Source organism: Vulpes lagopus, chromosome 4 (assembly GCF_018345385.1).
Source record: "Vulpes lagopus strain Blue_001 chromosome 4, ASM1834538v1, whole genome shotgun sequence".
Lineage (NCBI taxonomy): Eukaryota > Metazoa > Chordata > Mammalia > Carnivora > Canidae > Vulpes > Vulpes lagopus.
The window spans coordinates 85,382,621-85,402,347 of record NC_054827.1 but is presented as its reverse complement, the minus strand read 5'-3'; the positions used below and the strand labels follow the sequence as shown (position 1 = coordinate 85,402,347).

The 19,727-nt window shown below is 39.3% G+C and overlaps 1 protein-coding gene across 3 annotated transcripts in view; it reads left to right on the top strand.

Annotated features, from left to right (window-relative positions):
* The first annotated feature begins 339 nt into the window (after nt 1-339).
* Nucleotides 340-19,727, top strand: part of ATG10 (autophagy related 10) — a 215,337-nt gene continuing 195,949 nt past the window's right edge. The window contains exons 1-2 of one of the 3 annotated variants that reach the window (XM_041752105.1): nt 340-965; nt 13,048-13,167. In XM_041752105.1, coding sequence (XP_041608039.1) covers nt 13,060-13,167 — 108 coding nt within the window. In that variant the 5' untranslated portion in view covers nt 340-965; nt 13,048-13,059. Of the gene's footprint in view, nt 966-1,110; nt 1,491-13,047; nt 13,168-19,727 lie in introns of those variants that run through there. The other 2 variants (XM_041752104.1, XM_041752103.1) reach the window with 2 other exon arrangements.

Below are 19,727 nucleotides of genomic sequence, written 5' to 3'. Positions count from 1 at the left end.
AGTTTTATTTTACATGCAGTAAAATCTATCCCTGTTATGAATTTTGTCCAGCAAAAAACGGTGTCATCAGGGTACACCTGGGTGGCCCAGGGCGTGACCCCGAGGTCCCAGGATCGTGTCCCACGTCGCGCTCCCTGCGTGGAGCCTGCTTCTTCTTCTACCTGTGTCTCTCATGAATAAATAAAATCTTTAAACCCCCCCCCCCAAAAAAAAAAACAAAAAAAACCCCAAAAAGGTGTAATCATTAACACAATTAAATTATCGAACAGTTCCATCATTCCCCCTCCCCCAAATTTCCCTAAGCTCTTCTTTAGTCAACCCCTTTCTCTGGTCACCATTGATCAGTGCTCTGTCCCTTTTTAAGCACTTTTTATCGTGAAATGATTACAGACTCACAAGAGACTGCAAAAATAGTGCCGAACCTCACGTATCCGTCACCTCGCTTTCCCCAGGGGTGACCTCTTACGTAACTGTGGTACAAGATCATAACCGAGCCCCGTGCGCTTGAAGGCGGGTTTTCCTTTCACGTCTTCAACTCACCACGCTTTTTTTTTCCCCACACAAATTTAATTCTGTTGTGTTACAAGGAGCAGATGCTAGTTTCCCCTCAGATGTCGGCTGTTGCATTTTCAGTCTTTCAGCTCGATTACCACAGTTACTTCTACGTTTTTCTGTGGTCTTTACCCCACAGTCGCCCCCCCATCCCCATTTTAATTCTGCTGTTTTTTCTTTCTTTCTTTTTTTTTTTTCCTGAGGTACGTGCCCCAGAGGGTACTACTGGAACTCTCGAACTGCTACCGTCTATCTGGGTCCTTAGGTCAAAGGAGGGAGCCGTGTTTGTGACTGGTGGCTGAGGCGCTTACAGGACTTTCAGCGCGTGCACGGACGCCGGCCGGCTTGGACTCCAACCTCGGACAAGGTTCTCGCTCCGCCCCGTCTCCAGCAGTCACTCACTGGTTTTCCAGGTATGTGGCTATCTGTTGGAAGGACAGGTGGCGACGGCGCAGCCGCCCGCCTGCGGCACCTGCACGGGCGGCCGCCCTCGTGCTCGCGGAGCGCGCGGCCACGGCTCGCTTCCGGCGGCGCTGGGCTGGGGGCGGGGCCTCGGCTCGCGGGGGCCGGGGCTGCTGCGAGGCCACGCCCCCTGGCCCGAGTCCTGCGCGCGCGGCCCGCGACGTCAGCCCCTCCCCCGCGCGAGCCAGGCCCAGGGGGCGCGGCAGGCGCTGGTGCGCATGCTCCGCGTCGGTCGCCGCGGCGGCTGTGGCGAAGGGAGGGCCGGGCCTGCCCGCTGGGGGCCGTCGGCGCGTTCGCTCCCGTCCTGTGCTGAGGCGTCCGTGGCCCCCGGGAGCCCGCCCGTCGACCCCCCCGCCCGGGCCCGCTGGCCGGACGGCCGCTGGCAGAGCGCTGGGCACCGCCCCGGCTCCCCTCCCCCAGCCCGCGGCCCCGCCTGCGCTAGGCCGGGGGCGGGGTCAGGGGCCGAGCGGAGCGGGGTGAGTACTCGCGCGGCCCCCGTCGGCCCCCGTCGCCCGCGCCGCTCGCCGCACGGGCCTCCCGCAGCCAACCCCGAACAAAGACCCGAAGGCGGGGCCCCGGAGCGGGCTGCCGGGGCGGCGGGGTCGCGCTGAGCGGGCTCCGGCGCCCGCGGGGACCCGGGAACAAAGGCTGCTCGGTGACCCGCGGTGACCCCGACGCCCAGGCCCGCTCAACTTGGAGGGGTTTCGGACTCCGTGAGAATCTGGGAGGGATGGCTGGCTGGCATTCACAGCCGGCAGCCCTGCGTCCCCCGAATAACCCCTCCACGCGTAGCGTCTGAAATCACGGATTGGGGCGTAGTCGACTCATTTAGAGGCGCGAACATCTGCGATGGCAAAGCTTACGAACATCGAGGAAAAGTAGCAGGATAGTTGAGAAGGGAGCCCTGCATGCCTGAGAGGCCCACCTGCGGATGAATCCGTCATCTAGGGCACTGTGCCCTTGCTCGACTTTGTGTTGGTCAGGGCTCAGGCCCAGCACTTACTTACTTACTTACTTACTTATTTATTTATTTATTTATTTATTATTTATTTATTTTTAAGATTTTATTCATTCATTCACACAGAGAGAGAGAGAGAGGCAGAGACACAGGCAGAAGGAGAAGCAGGCTTCACGCAGAAAGCCCGACTTGGGACTCGATTCCGGGTCTCCAGGATCATGACCTCGACCCAAGGTGGCACTAAACCGCTGAGCCACCCGGGCTGCCCTAGTTATTTATTTTTTTAACTGGAAGTGCAAATTATTCCTGACTGGGAGAGAAAAAAAAATACCCCTGAAGATTGTGGTTTCATTGCCGTATTGCCAAAATTTTAATTTTATTTATTTTTGATTTTTAAGATTTTGACCCCATTCAGCTCTCTCCTTCATCATGAGTCCAGTAAATCTCTGCCACGGACTGGCTTTGTGCGAATCATGTTTATAACTTAAAAAGTTATGATTGCACAGTGACCTCAGTCTCCAGGGGGCAAAAACTTAAGTCCGTACTTCTCAGAATTGGGAAACAGGCCCACTGTAGGACTCGGCAGCATTGTGGGACCCCAAGTAGAATCCTTCCCTTGTCGCCTCGGAAGAGTCCCAATACGGACAGAAGGAAACATTTACAAAATGAAAATCTGATCAAAAAAAGCAACGTTGAGCCCTTGAGAAATTCAAGTTAAGGCATTGTAATTACAAGGATCAAAAATCGTTGTTGGTGTTTTGATTGAGGAAGTTAGTGGAAACAATTCCTCCTAGTTCTACACTGGATTCATTTGGATATGGATAGACTGTTAGGAGATTATTTCTCCTTACCTTCTCCCTTGGCCACTCCTTTCCCCCTTTATTTAATATTAACGGAGACACTGCTACATCGTGAGACAGTCAAGTTGGGCATAATGTTTTGTGACAAATTATAGCTTGATAGCGGTTCCTAATGCTTATAAATTTCTGAGAAAGATAAGCAACGCTTTAGGAAAAATGTCAGGCAGTGTTTGAATAATAAATATAGTCAGGAACCATAACAACAACAAAGTGCCTTAGAGATTATTTAGTGATTACGTGCTGAAAACAAATGTCTTCAGGGGCCAAGCCCACTAGGTATGAAACTATTAGAAAGTAGGGGAATGGAGAATCAACGCTGCCTAGAAGCATCCGGGTCAGGGAGAGGTTGCTGAAAACTGTGCAAAACCAGAGGCACCTCTGAGTACCTCAGGCCCGGAAGTGCTGATCTCATAGGTTTACAGAACCCAGGAAGATAACTTCCTATGAGTTTAGCTTTGAGGTTAGAGGTATTTCGTATTACCGTCATGTAATAGCCTTTGGAGAAAACTTTAAAAATCACCTCTACGCTAGCTCACTCAGAAACCTGCAATGGTTTCTTACTGCCCACTGCTTTAACTGGAATTCTTTAGAGTTTTAGGGTCATCAGTAGCTGTCTTTCCTTCAACTTGCCAACCTCCACATAGCTGAATTTCTCAGCTTCATGGTGGCCAAAGGAAAGAAGGAAGCATACCACTTCTCAGGAAAAACACAGCTTTCTTAGAAGTAAATATTTATTGAGTCAAATGCAGATTGTGATCTCAGATTTCAAAGATACGCTAGTGTTTCTTACACTATGGTTCAGTTTTCTAGACTTTGTTAAGGTTCAGCCTACTTTCCAGCGTTTCTTAAGGGGAGCTCAACTGGCGTGTGTATAGGGCTGCCTCATACATTGTAAGATGCTCCTTGTACCCAATCCCTGAGCACTGAAGTGCAGTAGCAATTACAACCTCTCCTTCTTTAAGGGCCCACTATTATCTCACTCATTTCCAGATATGCCCTTTGAAAATGGTCCCTCCTAATGTTGGGAGTCATTGGACCATATATGCCTGTACTTTACTACCCAGCTTATGCACAAGTATTGCCATTTTATTTTTAAAACTTAGCAAACTTTTTTTTTTTTTCTTTTAAGATTTCATTTATCTACTTGAGAGAGAGAGAGAAAACACACACACAGGCAGGGGGAGGGCAGAGGCAGAAGCAGATGCCCTGCTGAGTAGGGAGGCTGAGGTGGGGCTTGATCTTGGGGCCCTGGGATCATGACTTGAACTGAAGGCAGGCCCCTAGCCCACTGAGCCACCCAGGTGCCCCAAAACTTAGCAAATTCTGTTCAGGCCCTATGTTGAGTTTTTCCATCTTTTTGGCATGGCTCTGTCTCCACTTGGTAAGTCCTTATTCACATACCATATTGAAGAACTGAATTCAAGTCTTCCAGACTCTCTTTTAGTCTCTGATTTTCCTAGGAAACATTTGACACTCCTTTCTATGAGGACACATACAACAATATGCTAGGATATTATAGGTGCCAAGTGAATGAGTAAAAGCTTGTGGAAATAAGAAAGGACATTAGTTTTTAATGAAGACTTTGTTAGAAGAAAAAGGGAATGTTTGTTTCATTGAAAAGTGTCCAACTGCAAATTTTTTAATGGCACTTGGTAGTATATTTTAAAAACACATTGCTCTATTATCTATTTTCAGAGTAGTACTGAGTCTGTAGCTTCTGATACAGTACTGCTTTTTTTGGTCTCTTCTTGTTTGTTGAATGACTTTGGCCAAACTCATACACCATTAGTTCCTGGTTCTGGCCTCATTAGCATACATGTAGACTAGAGTTAGTTCTTCAAGTCCCATTCATAAGCAACAAGAGGGGGCATCTGGGTGGCACAGCCCCTCAAGGTAAGCATCCTGCTCTTGGTTTTGGCTCAAGTCATGATCTCAGGGTCCTGGGGTTGAGGCCCGTGTCAGGGGGGTCTGCTTGAGATTCTCTCTCTCCCACCTGTCCCTTCTGCTTGTGCTTTCTCTCTGTCTTAAATAAATACATCTTAAACTGCCCCTCCCCACCACGCACAAAAACCAGAAGTAACAAGAAAATTGGTGGATCAGCTGAAATCATCACCAGTTGTGGAATAGTTTCTCTTACGTGCTTGCAGAGAAATCTTGTTTCATATAAAAAATATGGTAATATAAAAATAATGACACTGGTATCAGAAAGATTAAGCCGTATAAATCTGTTGTTTGGATGGGAAAAGACCAATTGGTGAATAGGCTTGAATGTTGAATTGAAGAAATGTACTATTGAGAGGTAGAGATATATAAAATAAATTCACAAAATATTTAATTTTTCTTTTATTCATTATAACTTTTATGTAATGTAGCTCTGTTATAGGTGCTAAGACACAAACTGATAATCAGAGATTCTCAGGTATTTAGACATTGCTCTGTTGACTTTTGGTGTTCTTTGCTGTGAAGGAGATGGCTGAGGCTACCCTAATTTTTGTTCCTTTGTACGTAAACTCTTTTTTTCTGTCTGTGTCTTTGTTTTTTCTTTCTGTTTTAATTAAGATATTCCACTAGGCTACCTCTAGGCATAACATTTTGTTTTTTTCAACAGTTTTTTTCAGAAACAAAGTGAATCCTCTCAATTTGTAAGAGTAAATATGTTTGATCTCCCCCACTCCCAGCTCAGGAATAATTTTTCAGTGGTATGTTTGCTTATGATTCCAGTTCAGAAATGCCAGTTACTTGTAGATTGCATTTGTATTCTTTGTCCTTCTATCAATCAATATGCTTTGTTTTCATCTTGATCCTTTTTCTTCTGTGTTTGGAGAGCATCTCACACGTATATGCTAAAATACTAATTAGATTTTTTTTCTAGCTTCTGTTCTTTTCTTTATTGCCTCTCATATAGAATTTAAATCTTTGCTCTTATTGTATATTTGAATTCCCTTCCAACTTTTTCTTATTCAGTTTCTTTTTTGCTCTCAGCTGTTGTTTCCCACCTCATTTCTTGCTTTTAGAGGCTTTGTTTTTTCTTTCCCTCTTTTTCTTTCTTTTTAAAAATTTTTTTTCCCTCTGTCTTTTTCAGTTGGGAATGTAAAGTTGATAATTTCCAAGTTTTTCTTCTGATTCCCAATGTAAGGCCACTATAGAAGGGAGCTTTCTCTCTCCCTTTATGTGGTGGTTTTCTTGCCTATGGCTCAAGAGCATCGTCTTGGTCCCACACTGTTATTGACGTTTTTGATTTTCTTACCTCAACAGAAGAGGGACTTGTATAGGAATGGTACTGTTCACGCTTGTCAGAGTGAGCAAGCGCTCTGCATCGCTCTCACTTCCTCTAGGTGCTGATGGACTTTCCATCTACGTGTGAGGTAGGAGAATAGGTTGAAAGATTCAACCAAATTTATGAATGGTAGATCTTTCTGTTCTCAGAAGAGGTCTTCCTTTGCTGTTGTTTTTCAGTCCTGTGACTATAACAAGGGGAGTGTGTCTCTGTGATTTGAAATGGTTTATAGTTTTTTTAGTTTTTGCAGGGAAAGTGGCAGTGGTGAGACTGTACTCTTGAGGGGTGTGCTGTTCCCACAGCCTCCTATTGCTGACCTTACCTTGTAGTATACAGTGCTCTACTTGACGTCGCTTTCCACTGCTGGCCACAAACATTTTATTATTGTGAGACAACTGCCTTGAAGGAGGGTTAGCAGTGGGCTTGGAAGTCAATAGGGGATGGAGCTCCTGAGGGTAGGGTTTTTTTTTTTTTTTTTTTTTAAAGGAAATATAGAATGTGGTAGAGTGAGATGACTTACAGTCTTCCTACCTGGATCTCCTGCTGCAGAGGCCACAGCAAGCATCCAGCTACCAATTAACATTCTTTAGTTTCAGTCCAGGTATAATATATCTCATTTAAACTTTACTTGGGATATATATTTCACTGGCAAGGCAAGGAGGGAGTACCGAGCTTACTGGTTCGTTGCTGTCAAGACTGAACCAAACTTACTCCCTTTTGCTGCTTTCCTGTGCTATTAATTAGATTGCTCAGTCCATCTATCCCTGCTGTGCCCATCCAGGCTGTCAAATGCCTTGAAATCAGGTCACTCACTAGCCCTATCAAAACAATCCAATTTTTGTCTCACTTTACTAGCGTGGTTCTTCCTGAAAAGTATCTCTGGTGCTAATTATACATGTTTATTTGGGGGACTTCAGAATCAGGTAATCTCTCTGGCCTAGGCCTTAGATTCCACATTTGAATTTGTACCCTGGCTGCTTCTTTGGTCTCTGAAATTTGAGGACCACCACTGTCCAAGGGCCCTACTAGGTAAGTGATATCTAAATGAATATAAGCCAATTTCTCATAAAGATATTGGTTCAGTTTACCTCCTTAGCTAGTAATTGCATGTTTTTCTTTTCTTTTCTTTCTTTCTTTTTTTTTTTTTTTAGGAAAGAGTCTAAATGTAAATTTATAATAATAATGTGGAATTGTTACAGGGAGGGACAAATACAGAGGAAGTTGCCTACTTTTATTAGTTAAAAATTATCTTTAATGTTTAAAGGTATTCATAGTGTATTCTGTGGTAATCACATTTTTCTGGTAAATGATCTGGGGAAATTTATATTTCTGTAAGTGTTTTAGTCTCGCTGTAATTCTGGTGTACATTGATTTTTGGTTCATGAAAAGAAATGTTTCAGACATAAAATAAGACAAAATAAAACAAAATTAAATAAACACAAAAAATTAGTTCCCCACACATTAGATTAAAAAGCACATACAAAAAGTGGAGAATGGTAGTGAAAAAAAATTGTTTTTAACAAAAAAGGATATTTTGAACAGTGACTATAGTGTTAGAATTTACTGTTTTGTTTTGTTTTGTTTTTAATAGCAGCAGTATAAGCTTCATACAGTGTAGTCTTAGAGCTAAACTCTAGTTTTTATTTTATTTATTTTAGATTTTATTTATTTGAGAGAGCATAAATCTGGAAACAGAAGCTGTTCATATGTCTAAGGGTTTTAGATTTGCAAAATAAATTCTTGCCATTTTTGATAACTAAACTACCGTTGTGGTTATTTCCATTTTTGACCATAATTTTAGCCATCTCATAGTAGGAAGTTTTAATATTCTAATTTCTGCCTCTACTAGTCTGTGAATTTGGTAGAGGACCAAGGAGGGTTATATATTGTGTCATATATTGAAAAGTACATACGAAAATGTCGATTGTATTATATTTTCATTTTTAATGAGTTGAAATATTCTTATTTGAGCAAAGAGACAATAATTATTCAGTGATATTTCATTATGGCATATTACGATGATTCAAACTGAGATGGATATCATTTTAATATAATAGAGTTCCTAATTTTGTAATCAAGCCATAAGTGTTTGTATTATTATATGTAACATCCTTCAGCAAAGCTCAGTCCTTAGATAATTTTATAAGTATTCAACCAAATATTAATTAGTGCTTTGATGTGCTGTCATCTTGCTAGTGGCACCGTGCTGTTAATTAGATAAACTATGGCTATTGAGTGAAATTTTATGTTTCGACTAACATTTTGAATAGTTCAGTAAACCTCAAGTAACCGGGGGGCTCAGGGGATGAAATGTTTTTACTTTAGTTCAATTTTGTTGTTAAGTAAGGGTTTGTTTGGAATTGATAAAATATGCCAAGATGTATTAGTATTTTTTAATGAATTAAATTCAATTTCTCTCAATTTGATTTAATATCTCTCAATTTATGTCAGGGTCATTATAAAGGTAGAAAAACTAATTTTCTGACTGCTCCATTTTGGTCTTCCTGTTTAATTTCTGTATCCTTTCCCTGAGTGATCAAATGTGTTCTGTTATCTATATGATGTTGATTTAGAATCAATATTTCCGGCCCCGATTTCTTTTTCTTTCTGAGTTCCAGATCCATCTCAAAATGACTGCTAGATTCTCTTCACATGGTTATTCCATGGGCATTTCAAACTCAAAGTCAGTGTGATTAATTTAAATCCATCTCACTCTCCAAACCTGTTCTTGCTCAGTGTACCACCACCTACGGCAAAGAGTGGGGAATCTTTCCTGAATCTTTCCTCTCACAGATCCTCACATACCAAGATCCACCAGTTGTAATGAGTACACTACCAAAATGTCTTTTGAATCTCTCCCTCTTCTACCCTATTTCCAAACTTTGGCTCTTTTTGGCTTCATTTTGTCTTTCCTGGATTGTTGCAAGAGACTTTTCTGGGATGTTCATCTAGTCAGGCAAGACCTGTAGTCTCCACTGGAAACCAGAATGCAAATCTGATCTGTTTACTCCCACTGTCAAAACCTTTCTGAGGCCTCAGGCTAGCAGGCCCTCTTGTCCTCATCAGCAAGTGCTCTCCCAGTACCCTTCCTCTACCTCTGTGTTTCAGTCAAGCAAGAGTTCTTTAATTACCGGACCTTCCCTTATATTCAGAATTGTGTACATTCTATTCCTTTGCCTTCCTCCTTTGCTGAGTTAGCTTCTGTTCTTCCTTTTAGTGTTTTCTTAGATGTTACTTTCTCAACTTGTGTCTGCACTGAAGCACCTTAACCAGGATTTGGTGTATAACCCCGAGACCTCTTTCACATACCTGAAACGTTTGATGACTCCCTGAGTCATTGTCTCTTACATACTTATATTCCTGTACTTGGTGCTTTCTTTTCCCAAATCTGTTCTCCCACTGTTTTCCTACCCTCTCAGATTTTCCATTGTGAGCTCAGGAGCACACATCCCTAGTAAACAAACTTATCTAAATCCTTAACCCATTATTGTCTTTACTACATTCTGTGGAGTAAATTAAGTGATTTCAGAAAAAGAATTTTATGGTCAAAAGAGTCAGGAAACCCTGAATTAATGGTTTCCCCATCACAATATACATGTGAATCCCCAGGATTGGGTGGGGGGCAGGGAGATATAGTATGGATCAGTTTCCACACTTATATCTCACAGGGTGTTAACATCTTCACAGGTCTGTGCTCCACTAACTAGTTTTAAAGGAAACTTGGCTTTGAAACAAAAAACAACAAATAAAAACTGAAACTCTTTGAGTGGAAGCTGCTCCTTCCTCCACCCTGCAAATTTTAGAGTATGGAGATTGCTGGTAGCCCACTTCCCCAGAGCCAGTTTTAGGCCACCGCTTCTCTGGCTTTGGTGTAATTATCCCTGCTCCTTTGGGACTCCTTTGAAGATCTTTTGAGGAATTTCTTATCATATGAAATTCATCTCTACCAGATATAGTGAGCTGGGTTTTTTTCTCACCTACTTTTCCTATTCACTGGTAGTGGCTGCTTTTAGCACCATCTTGAGAAGGAATCCAAGACTGTGTTTTGGCTCATCAGGACGACTTCTGTTAATTTATTAGTGATTCTTCTTGATGGATTCAACATTATATATAGTGTATCACTTACCATCTCTGTGTTCTTCCATCTTCTACCATTTGTCCCTTGTCACTTACAAATCTCTCATTTGATCTTCTGTCTTCATTAAAGAGCTCTCTACCCCCACCAACTCTCCAGATAATTCTAAGTGACTTCAGCATCCACGTGGAAAACAGCAAACACAAGCCTCATAGTTTTCTAAACTTCCTGAGCTGCAATGACCTTTTTCTGTAAGTTACTTTACATACTTGCTAAGACCTCCTAAAGTTCTAAAGTCTCAGTGTCTTCTTGGTCTTCTTTCTTTCCTTTTGCTACAGTTGTTCTTAGCTGTTGTGGATATCTAATATTCTTTGATACAACCATGTTTTCCCAGCCACTTCAACCTTCTCTTGGTATCTTTCCTTTCGTACCTCATCTGGAACTCTGAGCTTTTCTCATGAACATATTTCATTCCTTCTCCTCCCCTTATCCTTCCTTCCGTTGAATCAACCCAGCAAAACCTGAACTTTGCATGTGTTCAGTTCGGCTCCCTGCGGGTTCTTGTCCCTGGGGAGCTGACTATTGCTAAAGGTAATCACAGCCTTCCAGTCCAAACTCTTGAGTGGCACATAAGTCTCCCTTCAAGAAGTTTATAAACTTTTCAATCTTGTACCCTTGAAGCCTTTCCTCTGCCATTCTGCTCCAATAGAGGGCAGACAAGTTTAACTTGAATGTGACTGGACTATCTCTATCATCACCTTACATTTTCTGCATCATGTTTTTGAGTTCGGACTTAGAATTCTCTTCACCCTAACTTGCCTTTGTTCATACCATCCTCCCTGCTTGGACCACTGTTCTAACCCTTGTGCTTCACCCACTGACAATCTGTGCTACAAAAACTCTTATATACCTTAAAGATTCATCTTCACGCCCACCCCACACACCCTCCCACACCATCCCCTCTTTGTAAGGGACTCCATCATTTGTATATACTTTATTTATTTTATTTTATTTTATTTTATTTTATTTTATTTTATTTATTTTATTTTTTGCATATACTTTAAATAGAACTCCTGTTTTCCAATGCTGTCAGGATTGCGAGTTGAGCAATTAATTGAAACAGTTGATTAAAGCAAGAGTTAAAAAAAATTCATGTATACATGAAACATTTTATTTCGACTCAGAACGGAAATACATTTGTCAGTTGTCTCATGTATGGTCAAGGGATTTTTGTAGAGATGGGTACTTGAATGGAATTCATTGTTCCTTCATGAATACACTGAGTGCAGAATGCGTTTTCTAGATTTTCCGTTTCTCTAGATTTCTTAAGCCGTTTGTGTAGTAATCTGAGCATGGAATCCTAGGTTTGTATGTTTTTTTACCCCCACCATTCTTTTCAGTTGCATTGTCCATGCCTACTTCAATAATAGTTTGTTTTTCTTATAGAGACTTACCTTTATAAAGTCTTTCCAAGGCATTAAGTCATAGAAATAACAGTTTTTCTTTTTTACTTGTATTTTATTGGTTTGGTTTGTATAGCATTTAATTAAAGTATGTATTTATAATATACAGATGTGGTTTTGAACTTAAACTAATGGGAGCAGAGGTACTTCATGATCAGAATGTTGTAGGCATCAATGTTTACCAAGGGAATGGATATTATGTCAGTTAACCTGGCATGTTGGTTGAATGGGGGTTGGTTAAGAGAGTTTCTACTGTAATGACTTTTATTGCTTTTGTCCCTTCATTATAATGTGAGCTCTTACAAGGCAAGGACTATATATATATATATACATTTATAATTTTTTTAAAAATTGTATAACCTTCACCTGCAAAGAACCTAGTGTAAATATTCAGTATTTGTTTATTGGTGAAAAAACAAATTTCTGTATAAGTCTTACTAAATTTCAGTAATTGGAAAGAACACTGGACTGAAAATCAACTAGTATAGACAAATCATTGGCTGAGGAACCAAACAGGCGTTTGAATCCTTTCTTATTTGCATTTCTTGAGCAGATTACTTTTTTCTTATTCATTTGGGAAATGGAGATAACAACTGTCTTTGGGTTGTGTGAAGATTAAATGGGTATGTAAAGTGTTTAGCAGGGTGCTTGACAAAGTAATCGATTAACAAGTGCTAGTTGTCCTAATGGTGCTTATCACCAATGAGGAGAATGTGGGAATTCACTTGGTTTAACTTTTCTCATTAAGGGTCTTGAACTACATAATCTATCAGTTTCCTTCTAGTTCTAAATTCTCTTTTTATAAATAGTGGTTCATGTTTTGGACAGATTTATATATTAACACATATGTGGTTATTGCTTGATTTGTTACATTTGTGGATTTTGATAGAGTAGGTAATTACTTAGGTGATCATAACCTTACACCTTGAAAAACAAAACTTTCAGACTTTAGAACATCAATTGTTAGTGAGTTGAACTCTAAAAATGTGTGAAGAACAGCTCAGGTCTACTAAGCACTGCCATACTATCTATATAAAAGCTAAGTAAGGTAGAAAGTAGAGAAGGACGCTCTGAGGAGATTGTTTGGAAGCATTAGCTTAGAAGAAGTAAGATTAAGTTCTGGAAACTAAATTTATGGATATATTTAACTTTTTGAACTGTAGATGTGTATTTGTTATAAATCTAGGTTTTAAGTTTTCATGTTGATCACATTTTCTTTCTGATTAAAAAATGGGGATAGAGTGAGAATGATGGAAACAGTGCTTTTTTGGAATGGCTCTGAGGATATTTTCCATTCTACGTCCCAAATTTTGGTTTGTTTAAAGAAGTAAGTGATTTAGCAGAATTCCTTTTAGCATTCATTCTACAGCTGATGCTTATACTTAGTTTTTATATTGCAGTTATCATTTAATATGGAAGAAGATGAGTTCTTTGGAGAAAAAACGTTCCAGCATTTTTGTGCAGAATTCATTAAACATTCACAGGAGATAGGTGATGGTTGGGAATGGAGAACTTCAAAGGTAAGAACAGAAATTTTTATTTTCTATTTTAATGAAGGTTTTTTTTGGCCATATAAAACCTCAGTAATTGAAACTAATGTGTGAAAGCTAGTTTGATTTAGTAAAAGGCTTAAATTGAAGAATATTTTAAAACAGATGTCCATTTTATTGTTTCAACTATATATACTCATTATAATTAGGCTAATGAAGTATTATCTAGAAAAGTCCTTAGGTGACCTGCTTTAATTTAATAGATAAGAATGCTTAGCATATTAATTATCTGAATGTAAACAGATGCTTCTGTGGTGCTTCAAACCATTTATTTACACTATTAATTTTCTTAGGAAAGTACTTTTGTCCAGAGAGTGGAAAGATAATCCTGAAACCAAACTATAGTCAAACAACCACAAATTCTGAAATATTAAGAAATGAATTAATTGAGAATTTCTTAATAATGTAAACACATTCCAAAGCATTCTTTCTTTTGGTTCTATTCAGTAATAATAATAATATAAAAGGCCTATGGATTTATCTCTTTTCACACATACACTTAGTAAGATTCCCTGCAAAAATCTCTTTAAAAGTTTCTTGAGATAATTTTCTGAAAGGATAAATTTTCTCTGTGTGATGTCTTAATCTGATTCCTAAAAAAGTGGTAATTCCCAATTTTCTGCTTATTGGCTCTGTTTGCTATATGAACTCAGAGATATGTGAATAGTTTTGAGCTGATTCCTTGATTCAGAGCTAAGCCAGGGAAATGCAGGTCTTGATCTGATCCACAGTGTCACTGGAGAGAAAGGCCATGATTTCTCTTTTGTGCCAGCTAAGCTATCATGGGGGTGAGGTTCAGAGGGTATCATGGGAGACACCAGCCCCACTCTTTAAGTTAGTGGTTGGACAGTCATAAGCCCCTATGGTATCTCCTGCTCCAGAATAACATGACTTTATTATTAGCACATTTTATTAAGCTTTTTCCCGAGTGTTTTATAATTTTGTTTGCTATTATGTTTGAGTTTTTATTTATCTTTTATTGTCTTCATCGTAACTTAATATCCATGTTTCTGATATAGAATGATCTTTTTTTAAGATTTTATTTATTTATTCATTAGAGACACAGAGAGAGAGGGAGAGAGAGAGAGAGAGAGAGAGAGAGAGAGAGAGAGGCAGAGACACAGAGGGAGAAGCAGACTCCATGCAGGGAGCCCGACGTGGGACTCGATCCTGGGTCTCCAGGATCACGCCCTGGGCTGAAGGCAGGCGCTAAACCACTGAGCCATCCAGGGATCCCCTGATATATAATGATTAAAAAAAATGTATATTGGCTGTTAATTCATTGAAGGAATGTAGGTTTCTGATATCTTTTGACTTGTAATAATTTATATGGTTATTCTTTTTTTTTTAAAAAAAGATTTTATTTATTCATGAGAGACACAGAGAGAGAGAGGCAGAGACACAGGCAGAGGGAGAAGCAGGCTCCATGCAGGGAGCCTGAGACCCTGGGATCACTACCTGAGCCAAAGGCAGATGCTTAACCACTGAGCCACCCAGATACCCCAAGGAATTTTCTTTTGTCTTAAACTGGAGCTAGAATAATAGATACTCCAGTTACCATTTCAGTGATCTAGTAGAATAGGGGAGGAGAAGGTTAGGGAGGGAGCTGAGACTGTGTGTGTGTGTGTGTGTATGTGTGTGCGTGCGCACACACACATTGAAGGGTGCTGGGGAAGGTCTCCAGGAGAGAGATTCATTGAATAATAAAAATATCTGTTAGAAATTTCTTCACTTGGGGACGCCTAGGTGGCTCAGTGGTTGAGCATCTGCCTTCAGTTTAGGGCGTGATCCTGGAGTCCTGGGATTGAGTCCCACATTCGACTCCCTCGACTCCCTGCATGGAGCCTGCTTCTCTCTCTTCCTATGTCTCCGCCTCTGTCTTGGATGAATAAATAAATAAAATCTTAAAAAAAATTTCTTCACTGAATTTGTTGAAACTAGTGTGCCAAGAACTAGTTTCCAGGATTTGTTTTTATTCTTGTCTGGCTGGTGCCTCAGGGATGGATATGGCTATGTCTGGTTTCGTATTTGTTGCCACTGCCTGCTGAGTTAGGAAAACTACCTACCCTGCAGAGTTAGAATTGTACCTCTAATTAAGGACAGGTTTTTTTTTTTGTTTTGTTTTGTTTTGTTTTGTTTTAATGTGGGGATGAGCCCATAGATAGTACCAAAACAAAACAAAACACTGGGGAAAATCTTTGTAACCTTAGGGCAAGGACTACAGACTCAAAAGCCTTGGAGTCCAGGCATGGTAACATAAACGGATCAAGCTGCCGGGTACAAGACAATATGGACACTGAGTCCTAAGGCCTGTGGCTAAGCAGAATGTTTGTCTTCTTACCAGCTTAGGAACATGGACCCAAGGGTTACCAGACCTTTTAAGAAAAGTAAAATATTTTGGGGGGAGAAATCTCTAAATTTTCAAATATTGGTGACTAATTAATAAGAGTTTTCAAAAATAGGACCAAACCCAACATGCTAGTGGTATATAATATGGGAGTATGAGTGGCCAATTGATGATTTCTGGGTTGAGATGTGTGTGTGTGTGATATGACTGTGGTTTCTTACCAAGCGCTACCTCAGTGCACACTATGACTGTGGTTACTTACCAAGCGCTACCTCAGTGCACACTATTGATCTGAATTAGTAAAGGGGGCTGTCAGCAAAGCAGATACCTCTCTTCTGAATTTTGAGAGGTTAGTATTTTTGCCACTTAATTTCTGCAGTGCTGTACCACTTTTGCGAAGGAAATTATGAATTAGTCACTTGCTTACTTCCTACAAACCTCAGTCTTTTTTTTTTTTTCTTTTTTCAAACCTCAGTCTTTATCTCAGTCTTTTTGTGGGACTGTTTAGAGAGAATAACTATACGGTTGTTTTACTTTATAGGCTCCAGAAATTTATTTTATTTTATTAAAAAAATAGTTATCTTGAGACATAATTGGGAAACAACAGTGCTGCACAGTGCACAGTTTGATGTTTTGACGTGTATAGAGAGACCTATGAACCTTCACTGTAGTCAAGAGAGTGAATGTATTACCCTTAAAAGGTTGCTTGTAGACCTTGTAGTGCCTCCCTCTGCCCTTGAAAGTTATTTTTTTTTTCCTGAAAGTTATTTTTAAAAAGGATCTTGTTTATTCCTATATATAGAGCCTCCTTTAAAGAGTCACATGTTGTCAATCACACATTCAGATTTGTTTATAAATACCCCTCAGGAAGGTGGTATACTCTTGTTGAGAGCCATTGTTTAACAGAATGGTCTGTCAGATAGTAAAGATATTCATTAAGATCATGGAATTCAGAGTTAGACATGGCTACAAATACTTGTTCTAGCATTTACCAGCTGGATTTTGGACTTAGAGACTTAAGGTCCCCAAACTTCATTTTCTTTACCTGTAAAATAGGAATAAAAATAATATCCATCATACAGTTTGGTAGTTGTGTAGATTAAATGGGATTTACATTCAAAGAATTTAGTACAGTTTCTGACACATGGAAAGTCGTATTATGGTTATGATTTGTAGTTGGTTGTTTGAAATTTTCAATGTCTTTTATTGTAGAAATAATGCTTTAAGTGAAATTTAGTTTTTTCTTTTTTTCAGAAAATACTGAAAAACTATTTAGCATCAAATATAATGTGCTGGTCTTTGGTGTATTATTCTGAGTACTTCAGGATAAGAAGAAGAGCAAAAGGTAGCAAATAATGATGAATGCAATTGCTTGAAATACAAGTATCTTTTTTTTTTTTTTAGATATTATTTATTTATTTGAGGGAAAGAGAGCATGAGCCATAGGGGGTAGGGTGGTGGGGAGGGGCAGAGGGAGAGGGAAAAATGGATTCCATGCTGAGCAGGGAGCCCAATGCAGGGCTCCATCCTAGGATCCTGGTATCAGGACCTGAGCTGAAAGCAGCCACTTAACTGACTGAGCCATCCAGGCACCTCTGAAATACAAGTATCTTAAAAACCCATCAGTTCATAATGTGTGTGTGTGTGTGTGAGAGAGAGAGAGAGAGAGAGAATAACAAATACAGGATAGAGTGGAGTAGAAGGGTCTCCAAACCTAACTCATTGAATATTTTTGATTTGAAAATTGTTAGTCAAAAGGAAAGAAATAAGCATTTACCTTACCTTTCCTGTATTATCTGTGTTTCATGGTACCTAAATATACTAATTTGATAAGGGAACTTTTTCCCCCAGAATTCCATCTAATAAATGTAGAAAGGATGGTAGAATTAGAAAATCACTACTTTTCAATCCCTAATGAAATGAATTAGGTGACAGTAATCAGTGGATGAAACTATTAGGTAAAAGGTTGATGGGGAATTTACAAAGAAGAGATTTAACTATCATCACCTGAACCTACTGATTAATCATGGTATTACTAAAAATAGTACATCTAGATAATATATAGTTGCTCAAGTTTTATAACAGAAATCACAGAGCATTATCCATGAAATACTCTTGCCCGAAATGTTGAGCCTGAGTAGAATCAATTAGGAAGTCAACTGATAGAGAACCAAGTTAATTGATACCACAGGAAACAAATAGAGAAATACAGAAATCTAAAGATCTACTGACCCAATTTACTTAAAAAGTTAATGGTTAGGTAAAGACATGAGTAGAGGATTGCACCTCTATCTGTTATTGAGGACCAAGGTAGTTTTGTTTGTAAAATAACCTTTCTGGGAGTGCCTGGGTGGCTCAGTTAAGTGTCTGACTCTTGATTTTGGCTCAGGTCATAATCTCAGGGTTGTAAGATCTAGTCCCGTGTTGGGCTCTGTGCTGAGTGTGGAGCCTGCTTTAAGTTGTCTCTCCTGGGACGCCTGGGTGACTCAGTGGTTGAGTGTCTACCTTTGGCTCAGGTCATGATCCCGGCGTCCTGGGATTGAGTCTCACATCAGGCTTCCCTCAGGGAGTCTGCTTCTCCCTCTGTCTGTCTCTGCCTCTCTCTGTGTCTCTCATGAATAAATAAATAAAATCTTAAAAAAAATATATAGATTCTCTCTCTCTCCCTCTGCACCTGCCCCCTGTTCCCGACTCTCTTAAAAAAAAAAAAAAAATCCTTTCTGGGCAGAGGGGACCAGTGTGCAGCTCAGGTTATATGTGAGTCAACATGGGAGGATGATGACCAGCAGGCTGATTCAGGGTCATAGGTCCACTGACCATGCACTTGGATGTTTTGTATGAAAGTTTCTAAGTCCTTATGTTTCTTTTCTGAATTTATCATATTGACCTTTTGAGGATCGGTGACAGTTTTTGGACTGACAACAATTAGTTCTTGAACTGGCAGCAGTTCAGACCATATTTTGAGCAGCACTACTCTAGGTTAAAAGAAATCCAAGAGACGTAATCTAATGTAATTTGTGAACCTTATTTGGATCCTGACTCAAACAAATCAACTGTAAAAGGACCTTTTTAAAGACAACTAGGGATATTTGATTATGGAGTAAAAGTATAAAGTGACACCAATTTAGCTTAACAAAATAAAAAACAAATCAGGGATAGGAGACGGAAATGTGGCAAAATCTTGTTATGTACTGAATATGGGTAATATATATATAGGTTTGAATTTGATAGTATTCTATTTTGTGTATTTTACACATGCTTCCTTTTCTTCTATCTTGTCATAATTTACTCTTTACCACAGAGTTTATTAATAATTACAAATGTTCTTATTTTAGGTTTAGATCTCCTTTGGTGATTAGTGCAGAGTTTAATACTTCAGAACAACTTGCCTTCTAAATTTTTTGGTTTTTTTGTTTTTACCTACTAGATATGAATACATTAGTTTTGGAGCTCAGTCCTGTGATTTGACTTTTCATAGGTTATTGATAAAATAATTTCCTATCGGTTTTCAATTTTTTTCTCTCACCTTTGTATAGCAAAAATAGGAAGAGAGATACTTAGATACTGTAAATGAAATAGTATACAAATCTTGAGATTGGATTTTATACAGTTAATACTAGATTATTTGTATGTTATTGTTAAAGAAGAATTAAAGCCCCCCCCCAATTAATTCTATCGTTAGTTAAACCTACTTGATTATATTTTGAAACTTACATAGCAACACACCAGAAATATTTTGATTACTTTCTTTACAGCTTAGGAACAGCTGATTGAAAGGGCTTATTTCCTAATTTAGACAGAGTAAAACTTTACAATTTCATTTTATTCTTAGAAATTTAAATTGATTTTTTAATTTTTTCCTTTTAGTAGTCTTTCTGGTTAAATTCACATTACTTTTCCTAAAAATCCTTCAACATTATTCTAATTATATCAAATTCATATTTTTAAAAATAGATTGTAAAATATTTCTGTATTTTACTTTATGCCATCTTCTAACTGTGGCTTGGTAGAAAACCCACCTTGTCCTTTCCATCAATCTGCTGCCCTCCTGAGTTTCACACTTTGCTTATTTGCACAGATGTCCTTATTTTTAATGTCTTGTCTTGTCTTTTTTTTTTTTTCTTTGAAGTTTTTATTTATTTGACAGAGAGAGAGAGCAGAAGTAGGTGGTGCCACAGGCAGA